The following is an 18389-nucleotide window of genomic DNA, read 5'->3' on the forward strand; positions in this document are numbered from 1 at the left end:
AGATTATAAACGCCTCCAGAGGAGTCCATGCATGATTTTTCAGTACTCCTTATGGCAAATAGCAATGTCGCTCAGACAGTCAATATTGATTGAATGAATCCTGCAGTCCAATGACTTATTTCTATTAAAACTTCTCAATCTACAGTCACTAGCCATTTGCCTGGATTATTTTATTGAATTATCGAATTAATGAATAATTTATTGAGGCCTGATTTTTTTTTTTTTTTTTCAAAATCATGTCATCACTGGAAGTATAAAAAAGCCAGTGAGTCAAGCAGGCTAGCTGCGATTAGTGAAAGGCCCAACTTTATGCTCACCTTTTCCATCTTCCAAACACATAAATGCTGCCTGGGCTGTGAAAGGAATCTGAAAAATCTTTGTTTTCCAAATGCAGAAAAAGGCAAGAGCCTATTTCTTAAATTTTTCTGATGGTCTAGAACTTCCAGTTACACTTTTAGAACTTTGTTCATATGGCACAGTCTGTCAGCTTACTTTTTAAGTTAAGCTTTCCATTTTCATTCTGTCCTTACCAGACTTATGCCACACTTTAAAAATATTTATTCAGATATATGGATAGATATGCCAGGACAGTCTAACGCTGTTTTAAGATGGGTGTTAAAAAAGTCATTGGGAGTTACCGCCCAAAATTCTAGTTTTGTTTTAGATTTTTTTGTGTTCGTATGACAAACTTTCTAAAATCACTTATTTTCCCCTCAAAACAACGCACCAAACTTAAGTCTAAAAAGTGTGCTCACTTCCAGGGTCCATAGTTTCTTGGATCCGCAGTAAGGATTTCGTGCTTCCTCCCTCCAAACGAGATTTTGCGGGGGGGAAGAACACTATTAGGCCTCTCCCCCCAAGGCTTTTAAAAAGGTAGCGCAAGGCAAGCAGGCGGGCTGGAACGACCCTGTGTGACGTCAGCCCGCCGCGCTGGCCAATCTCGGCGGGGAACTCCGCCCGCAGGGCTCCCACGCCCTTGTCCCCGCCCCTCGCCCCCTTGGGCGAAGCTGTGGAGGCGCGGAACTTCCGGCAGGGCTGAGACTTCCGGTCGGGCGGGAGTTTCCGGTCGGGGAGAGCTTGCTTCCTCGGGTTGAAAGTGCGTCCTCTTTTTATTTAGCACGTGGCGTTCGCTTTCAGCTTAGGGGCTTTTGAGTAGTTTGCTAGCCGGGCCTCTGCCGAAAGGCGGTTTGGTGGGCCGCGGGTAGGGCTGTCTCTGTGCGGTTCCTGTCCCAGCGCTGGGCGGAGGGCCTCCCGGGGTGTCGAGGCTCTGCGCGCTTCCGTCATGGACTACCGGCGACTGCTGATGAGTCGGGTGGTCCCGGGGCAGTTTGACGACGCGGATTCCTCCGACAGGTGGGCGCCGGTTGGACACTGTGACTCCATTGGGATGCTGCTGTCTCCTCCGTCGCGGCCCCTTTAGGCTTTTGAGGGAGACCGGTAGTTGTTCCGCTTCTCTCTCCGTCCCAGCCGGGTCTTGTATCCCACTTTGCTGCAGAGTTAATGAAAGCCGCTTGTCAAAGGAGTCCCCGATTAGTTAGCCTCGCTGACAGGCACAGTTGGGGATAGCGGCTAGGAACATAGATTTTTGCTCTTTAACTGCATTCAGCGTTCAAAAAATATTCGAGCACCTACTGTATGCCAGGTTCTGACCTCGGCGCTGGAGATGGTGATGAGCAAGACTAAGTCCCTGCTGTCACTGAATTTTACCTTCTACTTGGGACGGACTGACAATTGAGTACCTAGAGTTACTTAAAAAAAACAACAAAAAGCAGATATTAGACACTATGCAAATGATTAAAATCAGTTGGTAGACTAATGACAATGTCAGGAGAGAGTTAAGTCCAGATCTGAACGACAAAAAAGAACTAACCTCAAGAAGAGCAGAAGGAATAGCCGTTCAGCAAGAGGAGACCGCAGTGCAGAGGCCCAACGTTGGTATCCCTCTTGGCTGTGAAGGGAAGATTTACAGGCCATTGTACCTAGCGCACAACAGAAGTAGTTGAGAAGATGGCTAGGTACTGATGTAGAAGTGAGAAGGGGCCAGATCATGTAGAACTTTGTAAGTGTTGAGGAGTTGGGATATTTAGGTCTTAATAGAAAGCTGTAGGAGAGATTTTAGCAGGGGAATGACAATGTGATTTATGATTTAAAGGAATTACTCTGTTATAGAGAGGATGGTTTTGGAGGGCATGAGTGGAAGCAGTTCAAAATTGATAAAGTAGGGGCGCCTGAGTGCCTCAGTTGGTTAAGCGTCTGACTCTTGAGATTTCAGCTCAGGTAACTATCTCTGGATTCCCACATCTGCGTAAGACTTACCCTCTGCACCCCCCCACCCCCAACTCATTTGCACTGTCTCTCTAAAAAAAATTTATTCAGTTCAGACATGACGGGAGCTAGATATAGGGTCACAGGGACATGTTTTGGACGTAAGAAGTGACAAGACTTGGTGGATTGGATGTGAGCTGTGAGGCAAAAGGAATTAAGGATAACTCCTACATGAAGTACGAGAGTCCTTTGAAATTCCAAATAAATGGTTTTTACTTTATGTTCACAGTAGGGATTCATTACATGAAGATTTTATCAATCAGTTGGGGATTTTTTCAGTAAATACATGTTGATCATTTTCTGTGTGTCAGATCTAATGTTAATGGGTAGGGATACATTGGTAAACATCACCTTGATTGACACAGGGCTTGCGTGGTAGGAGGAGAAACATTAAATAATTAGACAATAGATATTTGTATTAGAATTGGGTAAGTAGTATAGAGGAAAAATGGGTGCAGAATAGGGAAGACTTCCCGGAGCAAAAGATCATAGGCTAGTACTGGAAGGTTACATTGGATTTAGCCAGAGAAATAAGATTTTATTTCAAATGCATTCCAGATTTTTGTTTCCAGATAAGCATATAAGGCTTTAGGGAAGAAGCAGGAAGACGAAACAGCCCAGTGTGGCTGGTGAGTTAACAGTAATGAGTGTGCACTGGTTTTCCATCCATCAGTGGATATTGTGAAGATAAACCAGTGGATTTTGTGAACCCACCACACTCCAGGGTTTCTTGGCAATCTTTAGAGACATTTGTTTGTCACAACAGGGAGGTGGGGGGAGTGCATAGTGGCATCTGGTTGGTAGAGGCCAGAGATGCTGCTAAACATCCTATAAGGCACAAAACGACCTTCCACAATAAAAAATTGTCCAGCCGAGGTTGAGAAGTTCTGGTAGAAATGAAGTGTAACTTAAACATCCCACTCTAAATTACTGGCAATTGAAGGATCAAATTAAGGATTGTATTTACAAAATCATAGTAAATATAAATAGCAGGTGTGTAATGATTATTTTCTTCCCACCCATATCTATGAGAGTTGGAGCCCTGTGAGCTGTTGCTAATTAATAATCAGGATTGATCATCTGAATTTACTAAACTCTCGTCTGTCTTTAAGATGGTAGTTCACATTATCAGCTGTAATATGTGGTTCCTGTCTTTGTTCTCTACATGAGATGTCAAAACTGGTAGTACCTCTATTGAATCTGACCTGCAGACATATTTTGTTTGGTATGCACGGTGTTTTGTTAAAATTAAATGTACCAGTTAAGCGGGAGATTTAACACAAAAATCCATACTCTGGCTTCTCTTGAATAACTAAGAAGATATGGTAGCACTTGATGTGAATTTTCACATGGCAGGAAAACACCCTGTTTGTTGTGCTCCCTTTACTCTGGGCCTGTTCTCTGGGTTTGAGAATTCACTACTTCTCGTACCGAATTACACACAGACTCCCTCTCTCATTTGTGGTGCTTGTGTTCACCATTCCTTCCCTTCACAAACAAGGGTGATTTGATTTGAAGTTCTTTGTGTGACACAAATCTTGATACAGCTCCTTTTGTTGGAGTGGCATTAAGTTCAAGGTAAGGCTGCTTTAGACTTATTCTCAAATTTTGTCAAAAAGCCCCCCCCGCCCCGTGAATGGTTTTCCTAGAGCCAGGTCTGGTGTACTGGTCAGAGTCCATTCGTTCAGCAGAGAAAATGACAGTGTAAATCCTAACTTCATTAAGGCAGATGTGGGTTTTATACCAGATGTTGTTCTTCTTTAGTAGGACCTGGAGAAGAAACAAACAGTGGGAATGGCACTGTGAAAAACAATCTGGTGTTGAGTTTATGGGGGAGGTACTTTGGAAGGAAAACTTTTAGATTTATTGGTATAGATTTAGTCTGTTGTATCACAAATAAATACATGTGTAAATCCAAGTAGAGGTATGTGTAAACATGCTGAAACATTGTTATTTCTAGTGAAAGCATTGACTTGAAGACCATCAGAGAACAAGATGGTGTTCTGTTTGAGGACCTGCAGAAGAGAGTGTCTGAGAAGACGGAGGGAGGTGAGATGGAGGAGGAGGAGGAAGAGGAGTACGATGGCGATGATGATGACTGGGACTGGGATGATGGAGTTGGGAAACTCACCAAGGGTTCTATCTCGAATGCAAGGAGTAACGCCCAGGTATTTTATAAATGATTTTATACATCTTTATGTTATTGTTTATGTCCTCTTTTTTCAAAGGACTTTTTGTCATTCTGGAATTGACTAACTGAAAGATTTCCCTCAGGTTTTGTTGCCCTTGTAGCCCCAGTCTTTAACCATTTTCGTTCTTCATCCTTTTCCTATTTCTGATCATTTCCTGGATGTAGATTCCTTTCATAATAAAAGAGTCATTTAAATTATGATAAGATGATGAGCTTTAAAATCTGCATGGCAAAGGACGTGAATAGGTAGTTTACTACAAGTGGTTAGGAAACATGGAGAAAAAAGTTTAACTTCCTTAATAATTAAAGAAATGCAGATTAAATGTGTAGAGATGCCATTTTTTCACCTATGAAACTGACCAAGACCCAGAATACATAATTGTTTATTGAGTAAGCACAGTTATTTGGAGGATGAACTGGTATGTGATAAAAAGCGTTTAAAACATAAAATAAATGCTTTGACTCAGCAGTTCTTCTAGGATTGTGCCAAGAATAATGTTACAAGAATGATCCTCCAGTATTGCTTATAGAGAAACAGTGGAAGGAACCTCTTGGTTAAATTTACTGAGGGACTGGTTTCACATGATGGGATATTGTGCAGCTTTAAAAACTATATTAATGACATGAACATGTGTTTATGATCTACCATGATCTACTGTGTACAAAACGCAAGTTACCAAACTACATAAAGTCTTCTTCTCAACTGGAAGTACTTAATGTTTTAGGAGTTTGCAGAGTCCTAGGATTAACATGGTACATCTTCCTGGAGCATAAAGGTTTCTGAAAGAGATGGAGGGAGGGAAAAACCAACAATATTTCTTTGAATATTAAGACTATTTCGTAGACTAGAATGCCTGCAATTAAAAATAACCAGATGAATTTCACACTTGGGGTCTTGTTTTGGTAACTCCTCCATTGATTCATCGGTGAGATGTTGAGCTATTTCAACATAGAGTAATCCCTTTTAATAAAGCTGGAAATAAAGTAAGTATATGTGCTTAAATGTTAACTGTTATCTTGGGTGTTGGGGATTATAGGTGATTAAAATTTCACCTGTGTTTTCTACTGTGAACCTGTATTTAGAAATGTTTTAAAAGTTGTATTTAGTAGAAAATTTTAAAGAGGTCTATGCAAATAAGAAACAAGTCAGCCTCACACTTCCAAGTTGAGATAACAGGATTAAGTTAGCAATTATTATGGGCGCTCTTTATCTGTACTGTATTCTCTTATTTATGGGTTCTTTCTTCTCTTTTTGCTATTACTTAAGTTTATGCATAGTGCCAGTCTAAGTTGTTAAGCCTTATACCTAATCTTTCCCTTTCTTGAGACAGTAGGCCCAAAATGAGATTCTTAGAACCAGTTTAATGTTGGTCTAAGCTCTTTGTTATACACTTTGGGTGTAAATGGACATTTTCAAATTTTAAATCTATAAAGCAGTCATACAAAAAAATGCATTTAATTTTGTTATTTATAATAATGAGGAATACATTGCAGAGAGGTTAAAAAATGGCAGATGGTACAGACTCCTTTAACCACTAAACTTTGTCCTATTTCAAATGTCTTTTAAAAAAATTTCTTGCACAAGTATGATTGATTCTTAACCTTTTCTTTTTTTTTTTAAGATTTTATTTATTTATTTGAGAGAGAGAATGAGAGAGAGAGAGCATGAGAGGGGGGAGGATCAGAGGGAGAAGCAGACTCCCCGCTGAGCAGGGAGCCTGATGTGGGACTCGATCCCAGGACTCCAGGATCATGACCTGAGCCGAAGGCAGTCGCTTAACCAACTGAGCCACCCAGGCGCCCCAATTCTTAACCTTTTCTTAGGGTTCTCATTCAAGTATTGATGCTTTAATAGTTAATTAACTGAGAGCTAAGGAAAAAGGCACGTGATAAAGAACCCTCGGTCTTTATTTAAAACTACTGTCTTCAACTCTGAAACTCATTTCTTCTAGGCAAATCGACAGACTTTCAATTGCAATTCAGCCAAAATGTCTACTCCAGCAGACAAGGTCTTACGGAAATTTGAGAATAAAATTAATCTAGGTGAGTTCATAAAATATATTTGGGCTCTGAGGAAGTTCTTCAGAGACCATAAAGTGTTATAAAATGTTATTAGATCAAGAAATGAGCATATCCACTGTTACTGGCTGATGATAACATTTAGAGAAGATAAAAACTCAGTAATTTAAAAACCTGACTTCAGGAAGAGATGTTAGCTTTTGCTTTTTTAGTTCTGTTTTCTCCTCTGCTATAGAATTATAAAATTACAGGTACCTGTTCAAGTTTTCATCTGTTTTGTATTAGATTTTATGGTAAGATTATCTCATAGTAGGATGTTGAAAATACACTTAACCCTTGAACATGGGAGTTGGGGTGCTGACTCCACACAGTCGAAAATTCATGTATAACTTTTGACTTCCCCCAAAACTTAACTACTAATAGCCCACTGTTGACAGGACACCTTGCCGATAACATAAACAGTTGATAGACGCAGAGTTTATATGTTATATGTGTTATATACTTAATTCTTACAATAAAGGAAACCAGAGAAAAGAAAATGTTAAATCATAAGGAAGAGGGAATACAATGTGCAGTACTTTGCTGTGAAAAATCTGCATGTGAGTGGGCCTGCGCAATTCAAACCCATGTTGTTCACGGGTCAACTGTACTAGAATATAGAATCTAAGTACGTTTTGTTTTATTAGACACTTTTTATGTAGGCATCAACCATTTAGTGAGCCATCGCATGTTGATTTGAACCACCACCTCTTGAAAAATGCAGGGTCATCTTTGTCTTGTGGATGTTCACTCACTATAAACCTAGCACCTCTCTCCTAGCCTATCGTTGACTTATAATTTAAAATGAAACTTGAAGTTTTTAGAATTAGACTTGGAATTCAGGCAGTCATCTTATCCATATTAGTTGTGTAGAGTATTAACAAGTGTCTGAAATTTAGCAATGCAGGTGATGCTCATCTATAAAAACATGAACATTTTTTCATTATTAAAAGATACTCTCTGTACAACAAAATATTTAGAAAATAAGGAAGAGGGAAGTATTCTATTCAGACTGTTGTCTTTTTGTCTTAAATGTTGTTTACATTGTGGATTTTTAAATTTTCAGAAAAGCTAAATGTTACTGATTCTGTCATAAATAAAGTCACCGAAAAGTCTAGACAAAAGGAAGCAGATATGTAAGTAATATTTTAACTATAATACATGAATTATAGGGACTAATTCCAAACAAATTAAGTAGCATCTTGGTCATAATTCTTTTGGAAAGGGTATTTCTTTGCATACTTAAGCTAGTTTTTTGTTTCTTTTTTTTAGCTTAAGTGAGTGTATCCTTTCCTTTGTAAGTTGGAAATATTGAGTCTTAAGAAATGTATGGTCAAACTATAATTTTGTGAAATTCACAGATGTACTCTCAGGAGGGTAATGGTTTTAAATTAAAATGTAGATTCTAGTTTAAACTAAAATGTTAGAGTGTAAAAATGTTCCCTTTTAAGAATTTATTAAAATTTTTTCCCTTCCATGAAATATTTTTAAAAATTCAAGGGAAGATTTAAAACTAAATAGTGATATAACTAAGAACAGTTTTTATTTATTCCTCTCAAAATCAGTTGTTTAAGATCTGGCTAACTTCTATATCCTAATAACTCTAAGGCGTTTACAGTATATTGTAGAAAGTGATACTAAGATTATACAACTAGTAGCGTTGGAACCGAACTTAAGGGGCACTTGGGTGGCTCAGTAGGTTAAGTGTACAACTCTTGATTTTCGCCCAGGTTGTGATTTCAGGGTCGTGAGATGGAGCCCCTCATCGGGCTCAGCTGGAGTCTGCTTGCAGAGTCTCTCTCTCCTTCTGCCCCTCCCCCTGCTGGGGTATGCATGTATGTATGCACTCTCTCCCTCTAAAATAAATAAATCTTAAAAAAAAAAAAAAAAACTGAAAAACCAGTTTTCTTCTGGTTTATTGCTATACCCAAGAGATATCAGCTTTTCTTTTCTTTTCTTTTCATAAAAATTTATTTATTTTTAGAGAGAGTGCGTGTGCACCCACTGGAGCCAAGGGAGGCGGAGAGGGAGGAGAGAATCTCAAGCAGACTCCATGCTGAGTGCAGAGTGTGGGGGAGGGGGGAGCTCAGTCTTACAACCCTGAGATCATGACCTGAGCTGAAACCGGGAGTCCAACGCTCAACTGACTTAGCCACCCAAGTGCCCCAAGATAGAAGCTTTTTGAGAACTGCCATAGTCATTTGTTATTTCATGGAAGTGTTTGTTTGAATCTTTGTGTTTGGATCTTTATGAGTTTAGTGCTAATAGAGTCACTTAGTGTGTGAGCTGAAGCCAATCAGAGTTTGCATTTTAATGTAGAGCCCAGTAAATACCTGAAGATGATAAAAATTTGTATCTTTGTAGAAAGGAACTCTAAAGAGAAGGCAGTATAAATGACTTTAATTCTGTATTAATAGAATCATTAAAGATTTAAGGACAGTATTAACAGACTCGATGTTTTCTCTTTTGCAGCGTAGTTCACTTTACTCCAGCTGCTCTTTTTATTCAGTCCTTCTGAAATATGGAGAGAATTATTTTTTCTTATTGCAGATATGCTCCTTTTGCTCTAGGGAACTGAATTGATGATTAAGGGGACGTGAAGGAATCATCACCGAGCAATGAAACTACAATGAGATTATGAAATCTGTTACTAAAGAAACTACCTATTTAGGAATTTCATGGAATGATGTACATTTGGAAACTTTATTTTGGCTTCTAAATGTTGAATGTCACATATACTTTTTTGGCTTTGGTTAGGTATCGCATCAAAGATAAGGCGGACAGAGCAACTGTGGAACAGGTACAATTTCAATGTGCTGCAAGCTCTCTATTTTATTTTATTTTAAGATTTTATTTATTTATTAGAGAGCATGAGGTGGACAGAGGCAGAGGGAAAAGCAGAGTCCCCTGCTGAGCAGGGAGCCCATGCGGGACTTGATCCCAGGACCCTGAGATCACAACCTGAGCAGAAGGCAGACGCTTAACCGACTGAGCCACCCAAGCACCCTGCAAGTCTCATTTTAAATGAGCATTTCTTTTCTCTTGGGATTATAGTTTGCATTCATCCTTCTTGCTTAATGCTAATGTTGTCTAAAACTACTTGTAGTTTTGAGTTCAGAAATCTACATTTTGCTTTATTTATACTAGGACTGTTAATAGATAAATTAGAGTCATGCCCCACTCTGGCCACCATGCAGTGCTTTTCTCTTCTGTGGGGAAGCAGAATTTACTGTAAGACCAGGATTCATTCAGAAATTCCTTACTTGGTTTAGAAATATGCTTATTTTATTCTTTCTATTCAAGAGTGGGGACAAATTTTCCTAATTTCCCCATATGTAGAAAGTTGTGATTGGATGTTAGCATTGGCCCAGATTTTTGATGTGAAGAAGGTGATAGAAAGGGTCAGAACATTACTAGTGCCACCTCCCACCCTTCTGCCCACCCCTACACAGAGGCACAAACTCACTTTTCAGTCATAGCCTCTTCCACCGCCCCTGCTGCTGTCCACCTCAGCCCCGAAGGAGTCACACCCAGTCAGAGCTCAGAAGCACTTATGCAGTTAGAGAAGTCTACCCGTAGTTGGGCGGGAGTAGGTCTGGGATCCATGTCTTCATTGCCCTCTCATGTATTTATTTTGTGTGGTGTGTGTGTGTGTGTTTGTGGTGTGTGTGTGTGTGTGTGATTGAAAACAAAGGGTAGTCCAGGTGAGAGAAGTGAGGCACCTCTAATTGTCACAGACCCTAAAAGGACTAAGGCAGGATGTCCTTTTTTCCCCTTTCGAAATTAATGTGTAATTAAGAGTGTATATCTTGATCTCAAGTGGTATTTTAAGGTATGTATTTGTAAGTTCATTCACTACAGATTTCTTTTTTCCCATTTTGTTTACAAGCCATTTTGGCACGTTCCTCCTCCTATGGCCCTGACTTGGCTTCCCCCCCAGTTCTGCAGCAGTGCAGGCGCCTGTCTACATCTTCTGCTCCAGCAGCGCGCCTTACCTCTGCTCACCTGCGCGCCCAGCCGCCTGGGCAGCTAGTTTCTGGTCGCTCACTTCCCTCTCATTTCGCTCTAGTTGCCATTGATGCTGTTTGGCTTTTAGTCGTGCAGTCTTCCAGGGTTTTGTTTTTATTAACCTTAGGTTTCTGGTGTGACTGCAGCTGTGTCACTGAAGGACAGACCCTAAAATGTAGTTAGATTGGGCCACTTTACACCGTCTCTCTCCGTGGAGCTGGAGGGGCTGTTGTGAGTGTCCCTTAAAAGTGTGTGTAAATATGTGGCTGCTTCAGTTCGGGCATGGACAGGACCAGGACTTTGGAGTCCTTTTTACTCAAGATTGATTGCTCTGACTTCAAAGGAGACCCTTACCCTGATTTACTCATCTATAGCAGAGGTGTGCAAACTCCTTCTTTAAAGGGTTAAATAAATACTTTAGGCATTGTGGCTCACAATTCCTTTTTTTTTTTTTTTTTTAACAACTATTTTAAAATGTAAAGACCATTCCTAGCTTGCAGGCTGTAGAAAAACAGGCTGTGGCCTGGATTTGACTCATGAGCTATATGGTGCTGACCTCTGATTTAAAGTTGCATATCCAGTACAGTGGCCACTGAGCACTTAAAATGTAGCTAGTCTGAATTGAGATGTGCTCTCAACATCAACACTGTTGGTGTGAAGGCTTGGGGTAAAAAATGCAGTGTTAAATCTCTCGCTGATAACTTATATCGATTGCATGTTGAAACTGATGTTTTAGATATACTGGATTAAATAAATAAATTTTACCTGCTCTTTTTTACTCCTTTTAATGTGACTAGAAAATGTAAACCTAGTTATGTGACTTGCATTATATTCTATTAGCTAATGTCAGTCTACCGTCAATTTCTGCTTCCCTTTGACTTGGTAGACTTTAATTTCTGTGACTGAACTTGTTGGTTCATCTCTTGTTCCTTTCACCTTCATGTGGCATTTTATTTACTAAAAATTATAGTGAATAAAAACACCACAGTTGATACTCTTCATTGAGTCAGCCAGGATAGCTTAGTACTTAAGCTCTTCAGGTTATTAATGGTCACATGTTTCAATGAGAAATATTTTGTACTGTCTCTCTGAACTTTTTATTTTTTGCATTTTTTAGGTGTTGGATCCTAGAACGCGAATGATATTATTCAAGATGTTGACTAGAGGAATCATATCTGAGATAAATGGCTGCATAAGCACAGGAAAAGAAGTGAGCTTTTCTTTGGATGCCTGAATGTTTTCATGTTAGTTTTCTTACTTTAGATAACAAATGAAACTAAGGCACTTAGTAAATAAATGGTGCCTTTAAAAAGAAAAGAAAAAAATACACAAGTCAGAATAGCTTAGTATTTCTAAAAACAGCTTTATTAATATTTATGGGTAGCTAGGAAGTTGTACACACAACCTTGCCTTTTCACCTCTGTTATTGTACTGGATCCCTGGGTCCAGGTGGTGCCCAGGGTCAGATTACTGCAGGCCTGAGTCCTTATCACATGGTTACTAACGGGGCAGGGGCTTAGTCTAGTCTTTCTGAGTCAGTGACTCTCTTTCCCATTTTTTCTTTGTATGTGTATATGGAGAAAGACAGACATGGCATTTTTTTTTTTAAAGATTTTATTTACTTATTTGACAGAGAGAGACACAGCGAGAGAGGGAACACAAGCAGGGGGAATGGGAGAGGGAGAAGCAGGCTTCCCGCTGAGCAGGGAGCCTGATGGCGGGGCTCGATCCCAGGACCCCGGGACCATGACCTGAGCTGAAGACAGATGCTTAACGACTGAGCCACCCAGGCGTCCCACAGACATGGCATTTTTTAAATTAGCCACTCATTCTATGGGAAGCACTTCTCAGTAAAACTCAGTTTACAAATCATGAGATGTAAGAATGTCTTAAAATATTTTTCACATACTTGAGATACAAAAATGTTGAAAGCCGCTTCTTGTATATAAATTGGATCTTCCTATATACGTAAATTAGAGGTCTACTTACTGTACCTTTTGGTAATGATGTTTTGTATTTTAATTGATATAATCAGAAGATGATGGTGTTTCTTGTACATGTTACTTGAGTTCACTTGACTTTTTTTTAACTTTTGAGGACAGAATCAAATAGAGTGAAAGATTGAAATACTGTGTGTAGTTATCTAACATAAACTTAATTTGTTTTTGATGCAAAATAGGCTAATGTGTACCATGCTAGCACAGCAAATGGAGAGAGCAGAGCCATCAAAATTTACAAAACTTCTATTTTGGTGTTCAAAGATCGGGATAAGTATGTAAGTGGGGAATTCAGGTGAGTTCAGATTCTTTTTCCAGTTGGCCTAATTTCTATATCCTAAAATAAGAACTGGAATAATGGAGTGATTGGAATAACAAATATTTTTCTCGTTCAAGATTTCGTCATGGCTATTGTAAAGGAAACCCCAGAAAAATGGTGAAAACTTGGGCAGAAAAAGAAATGAGGAACTTAATCAGGTGACTCTCTGGGGCGTGTGGCTGTGCTGTGTCCGACATACTGGCCCCGCTCCTTCCTGCTGGCATATCCCAGGGTGGTTCTGTCCAAAGGTGGGGACTTGTAGTGCTGCTCATTTCCATTAGATCTGCTGAGGTATGCAGAAGTGGCACATTCCTGGACAAGTAAGAACTACCTTGTTTTCTCTGTTTTGAGAACCCATTACGGAAAAATTCACATTTATTCAGCAAGGCTGGGTCATTCCAAGCACCTTGGAAGCCATGTGAAAGCATTTAAAATTTATACTGAGGATGATAGGGGGCTGTTGCAAGATTTTAAGCAGGGAAATACACAGTCAGGTCTTGAGACTGATGTGTCATTTTTTTATAGGCATTGGAGTTTTAGACAATTTTGTTAGGACCTAAACTCTATCATAGTTTCCTTTTCTGATTTCAGTCCAGGCTTGGACATATTTATACGTTCTTTGTGCTGACACTTTTATATCAGGTGAAGGCAACTTATTTAGCTGAGATCAAGTTTTCTCAAAAATTTGAAGTTTTTTTTTTTCTCTTTCGAGCACCTTTTACCATTTTATCTGCTGTGCATTGGTGACATACATTGGATATTTTAGTATTAAATACTTGTTTTGAAAGTCGTTTTGAAATCTTCTTGTGTTCAGTTAGCTATTAGGTCTGAGTCCAACTGGTTTTTGGTTTTTTGGTTTTTGGTTTTTTTGTAAGTAAACTACATCCTATGTGGGCAGGGCTCTAACTCAAGACCCCAGGGTCAAGAGTCATGTGCTCTACCCACTGAGCCAGCCAGGCACCGTGAGTCCCAACTGTTTTATTAATCATTGTTGAGGCTAATCAACTCAGAAGACATAACTGCTGTAGTTCAATTCTGAGATGCACGTTGCACAGTTTAACATCTCGGGAATGGGACTGAGTGTTAGAGGCTATGAGATACAGATGAATTGCCAGTGTTTCATCGTTCTTGGTTGTGCATCTTGGTGCCACTTAAAATCTCTGCCGTCTTCGAGTTTATGAAATACAGTAATACAATTGAGATGTGTTGATGATGTTTCCTAACAGCCATATTAATCTTGTGTTCTGTAGTCACTGTAATTTGTTTTAGATGTTGTGTCACCTTTTCATTTGTCCTTTTGTCTTTTTGAATACCACAGGCTAAACACAGCACAGATCCCATGCCCAGAACCTATCCTGCTGAGAAGTCATGTTCTTGTCATGGGCTTCATTGGTAAAGATGACATGTGAGTACATAGAAGGCCTAATAATTACATGCTCAGAAGTCTGTTTTTAAGTGCTTTGAATTATCTGACATACGACTATTTTCCATTTAAATAGCTCCTTTCATCTTGGAATGTTTTTTGTGAATCTTTTCCACTGTACTCGTGCATAGAGTTGCTCATTTATTCTACCTTTTTAAGTCTCAAAGTGCTTCAGAATAACAAAGTTCACCCTGTTTTGAGGAATGTTTTATACAGTAAACTGGGAGAACACCTGTTTCTTGACAACTTTTTGATTGGTACATCTATAGTGACCCAGTTCCTCAGTGATAAGTTGTTGAAAAGAAGTCCATGTAGCAATGTGTAGTATAAAGCAAGAAAACTTGTTCTGGGGCATTTTATTTTAGTTCATTTTATTTGTATTCAAGGCCAGCGCCACTGTTGAAAAATGTCCAGTTATCAGAATCCAAGGCTCGGGAGTTGTATTTGCAGGTCATCCAGTACATGAGAAGAATGTATCAAGATGCCAGACTTGTCCATGCAGATCTCAGTGAATTTAACATGCTGTGAGTGCGTTTTGTCCCTTGGGAACCTCCTGTACAGCGTTTCATGTCCTTTAAAAAAATAAAATCCCAATCCAAGAAGTCATTTTTATTTTTACTTTATTTTTTGCTTTTTTATTTTTTAATTTATTTGAGAGAGAGAAACAGAGATAGAGCACGACCGGGGAGGAGAGGGAGAAGCAGACTCCACACTGAGCAGGGAGCCCGATGCGGGGCTCTAACCCAGGACCCTGGGATCATGACCTGAGCCGAAGGCAGACGCTTAACAACTGAGCCCCCCAGGCAACCCCAAGAAGTCATTTTTAAATTCTAAAGATTTAAAGTCGGCTTCCCCATGGTCATAGTAGAGGATGTGTTCTGTGCTTGCGGTGGCCTTAGTCACAGAACTGACCATCTGATCATTAACAGAGTTCTAAGACTTTGGAAATTTTCTCAGTTTTCATCTCTTGCTAGTCAGAGTGGCCTCTTATCCTTACCCACTTTGTTCGTTCTATTGGTTATTTCGCTTGCTCTTAAGATAGAATTTTTTTAAACAAAACGCAGGAAAGTAGGTCCCAAGTCCCTGCGTGTGTGGCCCACAGGTACTACGGTGGAGGTGTGTACATCATTGACGTTTCTCAGTCCGTAGAGCATGACCACCCACATGCCTTGGAGTTCTTGAGAAAGGACTGTGCCAACGTCAACGGTGAGTGGGAATTGGAATTTCCTACCAGCTTGTTTGTGTCTGTTGGTTCTGCACTCTGGTAAGCTGTTGATGTCAAATCTTGGCACTAAATCTTTTGATGTAGTGATACTTCTACCACTTGCTGGGAGATGGTGTATTTTTAATCATCTCTTTGTTTCTCCATAACGTAGTTGGAGTAACAACTTTTTCCCTCCTAAGGCTGTGCTGCGTTTTCCTTCCAACAGATTTCTTTTTGAAGCACAGCGTTGCTGTGATGACTGTGCGGGAACTCTTTGAATTTGTCACAGATCCGTCCATTACACAGGAGAACATGGACGCTTACCTCTTAAAGGTGAGATGGGGTGAGGAAAAGAAAGAACAGAAAATAGTAGTAATTTGCACTTACGTGCTGCTTCTCAGGGACTCCGATTGTTCAGTGTATGTTCGTTTCAACAGCTTCTTGAGACCTCCTGATTTCACACATAGGGAATCAAAAATACAGTAAAAAGCCAATGGGAAATCCAGGTTTCTTGACCTGAAGCATTGGGCGAGATTACATAGACCGCCATAGACCTGTTCGGCTTCTGGTCTTTCCCTTGTTTCTCAGAGGCCTTTTTGAATCACAGAACTTTTGCATGTGTGGTAAAATGCACATAGCGTAAAACTTACCATTGTAACCATGTGTAAGTGTACGTTCAGTGGCATTACGTACATTCACACTGTTGTGCAACCATCACCACCGTCCATCTCCAGAACTTTCTCATCTTGTAAAATACAAACTCCGTACCCATTAAACATTAACTCCCCATTTCTCCCTACCCCCAGCCTGTTCTGCTTTCTCTCTGTGATGTTGCCTACTGTAGGTACCTCACATAAGTGGAATCATGCTGTTTTTTTCTTGTTCTGGCCACTTGTTTCCCTTAACATAATGTCCTCAAGATTCTTTCATGGAGTACATATACATCCTGTGCATCCATTCTTCTGTGAATGGACACTTGGGGTGCGTCCACCTCTTGGGTGTTGGTGAATAATGCTGCTTTGAACATGGATGCACAAATCTCTCTTCAAGACCCTGCTTTCAATTCCTTTGGGTGTATACCCAAAAGTGGAATTGTGCATTATATAGTAATTCTGCTTTTAATTTTTTGGGGAACTACCATACTGTTCTTCTTAGTGGTGAAACCATTTTACATTCCCACCCAACACTGCAGAGGGTGCCAGTTTCTCCACATACATCCTCACCATTTTCTGGTTTTTTGTGTTGGTTTTTTCTTTTTTTGGAGTAGCTATCCTAATAGGTGTGAGGTGGTGTCTCATGGTTTTGATTTGCATTTCCTTGATGATGAGTGATGTTGAGCATCTTGTGCTTGTTGGGCTACATTAGGGCTCCATTCAGAAAACTTTCTCAAGGAGAAATCATGCAGAAATCATTGTTTTTGCAGGTGTATTTTCCAGATCATGTGAGCCTGTAGTAGAAGTGGTCGTACTACCTCACTTGTCATTAAGTTCTTTTTTTTTTTTTTTTTAAGTAGTCTCCACACTGAGCAGGGCTTGAACTCACAACCCTGAGATCAAGACCTGAGCTGAGATCAAGAGTCAGATGTTTAACCGACTGAGCCACCCAGCCACTCCTGTTGTTAAGTTCTTTTTAATGTCGTCAGCCTCTACTGGACCATGAGCCCACACGGGACAGGAAGTTTGTTTATTCTTGTATTGCCATTACCTAATCAGTACCTGTCACATACTAAGCAATTACATATATTAATTGAATAAATACATACCGTTTTTATTCTTAAAACTTTTAGCACTAATTTTAGTGTCTGAATGTAAAACAACCCTAGTACCACAATTCTTTCCTTTTTTCTATGTATCCTAAGTAGAGAACAAATCTCCAGTTTTCCAGTTTTCCAAGCCAAAAGACTCTTGGAGAATCTTTGTCACCTTAGTTGCAGTCACTGTTTACTCAAAGAGATTTCTTTGGTGGTTTATTTTTCTGCAGCTTTAGAGACACATGCTCAAAGTTAGAGGACAATCCCCCTTTCCTCTTTGATTCCCTTCATTGCTGAAGAATTAAAGGGTGGTTCTTCCATTCTTTGGGTCTCAGTTTTCCTTTAGTAAATATTTTTTCTAATCATTTAAAAATTAGGGAAAGTAGGGTCTTGAGTTCAAGTCCCATGTTAGGCTCCGCACTGGGTGTGGAGCCTACTTAAAAAACAATTAGGAGCACCTGGGTGGCTCAGTCGGTTGAGTGTCTGCCTTCGGCTCAGGTCATGATCCCAGGGTCCTGGGATCGAGTTTGTGTTGGGCTCCTTGCTCAGTGGGGCGTCTGCTTCTCCCTCTACCTCTGCCCCTCCCCCTGCTCATGCTCTCTCTCTCTCTCTCTGTCTCAAATAAGTAAAATCTTTAAAAAAAAAATTAGGGAAAGTAGTTCTACTCTTGAGGAAAGGGTAGGGATTCCCCAAGGCTAAATGGTTTGATTTATACTGTTACTTTTGAGCTGATAGCAGCCTTTTTGGTGAGATTTGACAGAGTTAACCTGTATCACTAGAGGCCTCAGAGTCCTTTTTTTTGGAACTGTAGAGGTGATACTGATAAAGATGAGAGCAGGTTTATACTAAAATTGAGAAATGGATGCATCTTCTGTAGGTTGAATATAAAGGAAAATAACTTTTGATTTCTTTCCAAGGCCATGGAAATAGCATCTCAGAGGACCAAGGAAGAAAGGTCCAGCCAAGATCATGTGGACGAAGAGGTAAGATGTATCATCTTTGCACAGCCGTAGGAAACGCTCTGTTCTGAGTGTTTGTTTTTTGAGGGCATACTAGGTCACCAACTTGATTTTAAGAGAGAAACAGTTTTCAGATGATGAGAATATTTCCTTTT

The 18389-nt window shown here is 39.8% G+C and overlaps 2 protein-coding genes across 13 annotated transcripts in view; one reads left to right on the plus strand and one right to left on the minus strand.

Annotated features, from left to right (window-relative positions):
* The window catches only part of CAGE1 (cancer antigen 1), a 54277-nt gene extending 53365 nt beyond the window's left edge, over window positions 1-912 (minus strand). For 5 of the 7 annotated variants that reach the window (XM_027602700.1, XM_027602702.1, XM_027602697.1 and 2 more), the window contains exon 1: window positions 756-912. The gene's annotated coding sequence lies outside the window, so the exon portion shown is untranslated. Of the gene's footprint in view, window positions 1-727 lie in introns of all 7 variants that reach the window. The other 2 variants (XM_027602698.1, XM_027602699.1) reach the window with 2 other exon arrangements.
* Window positions 913-1025: 113 nt separating this feature from the next.
* RIOK1 (RIO kinase 1) overlaps window positions 1026-18389 on the plus strand; it is a 32204-nt gene continuing 14840 nt past the window's right edge. For 3 of the 6 annotated variants that reach the window (XR_003521497.2, XR_003521498.2, XR_004820214.1), the window contains exons 1-13: window positions 1026-1353; window positions 4286-4493; window positions 6469-6559; window positions 7641-7710; window positions 9332-9374; window positions 11700-11792; window positions 12762-12874; window positions 12976-13056; window positions 14217-14303; window positions 14708-14845; window positions 15424-15527; window positions 15752-15858; window positions 18193-18258. Coding sequence is in view for 3 of the 6 variants with exons in the window: in XM_027602704.2 (XP_027458505.1) it covers window positions 1283-1353; window positions 4286-4493; window positions 6469-6559; window positions 7641-7710; window positions 9332-9374; window positions 11700-11792; window positions 12762-12874; window positions 12976-13056; window positions 14217-14303; window positions 14708-14845; window positions 15424-15527; window positions 15752-15858; window positions 18193-18258 (1272 nt within the window). In the remaining 3 variants the exon portion in view is untranslated. Of the gene's footprint in view, window positions 1354-1553; window positions 2060-2118; window positions 2278-4285; window positions 4494-6468; window positions 6560-7640; window positions 7711-9331; window positions 9375-11699; window positions 11793-12761; window positions 12875-12975; window positions 13057-14216; window positions 14304-14707; window positions 14846-15423; window positions 15528-15751; window positions 15859-18192; window positions 18259-18389 lie in introns of those variants that run through there. The other 3 variants (XM_027602704.2, XM_027602705.2, XM_027602706.2) reach the window with 3 other exon arrangements.

This window comes from Zalophus californianus, chromosome 7 (assembly GCF_009762305.2).
Source record: "Zalophus californianus isolate mZalCal1 chromosome 7, mZalCal1.pri.v2, whole genome shotgun sequence".
Taxonomy (NCBI): Eukaryota; Metazoa; Chordata; class Mammalia; order Carnivora; family Otariidae; genus Zalophus; species Zalophus californianus.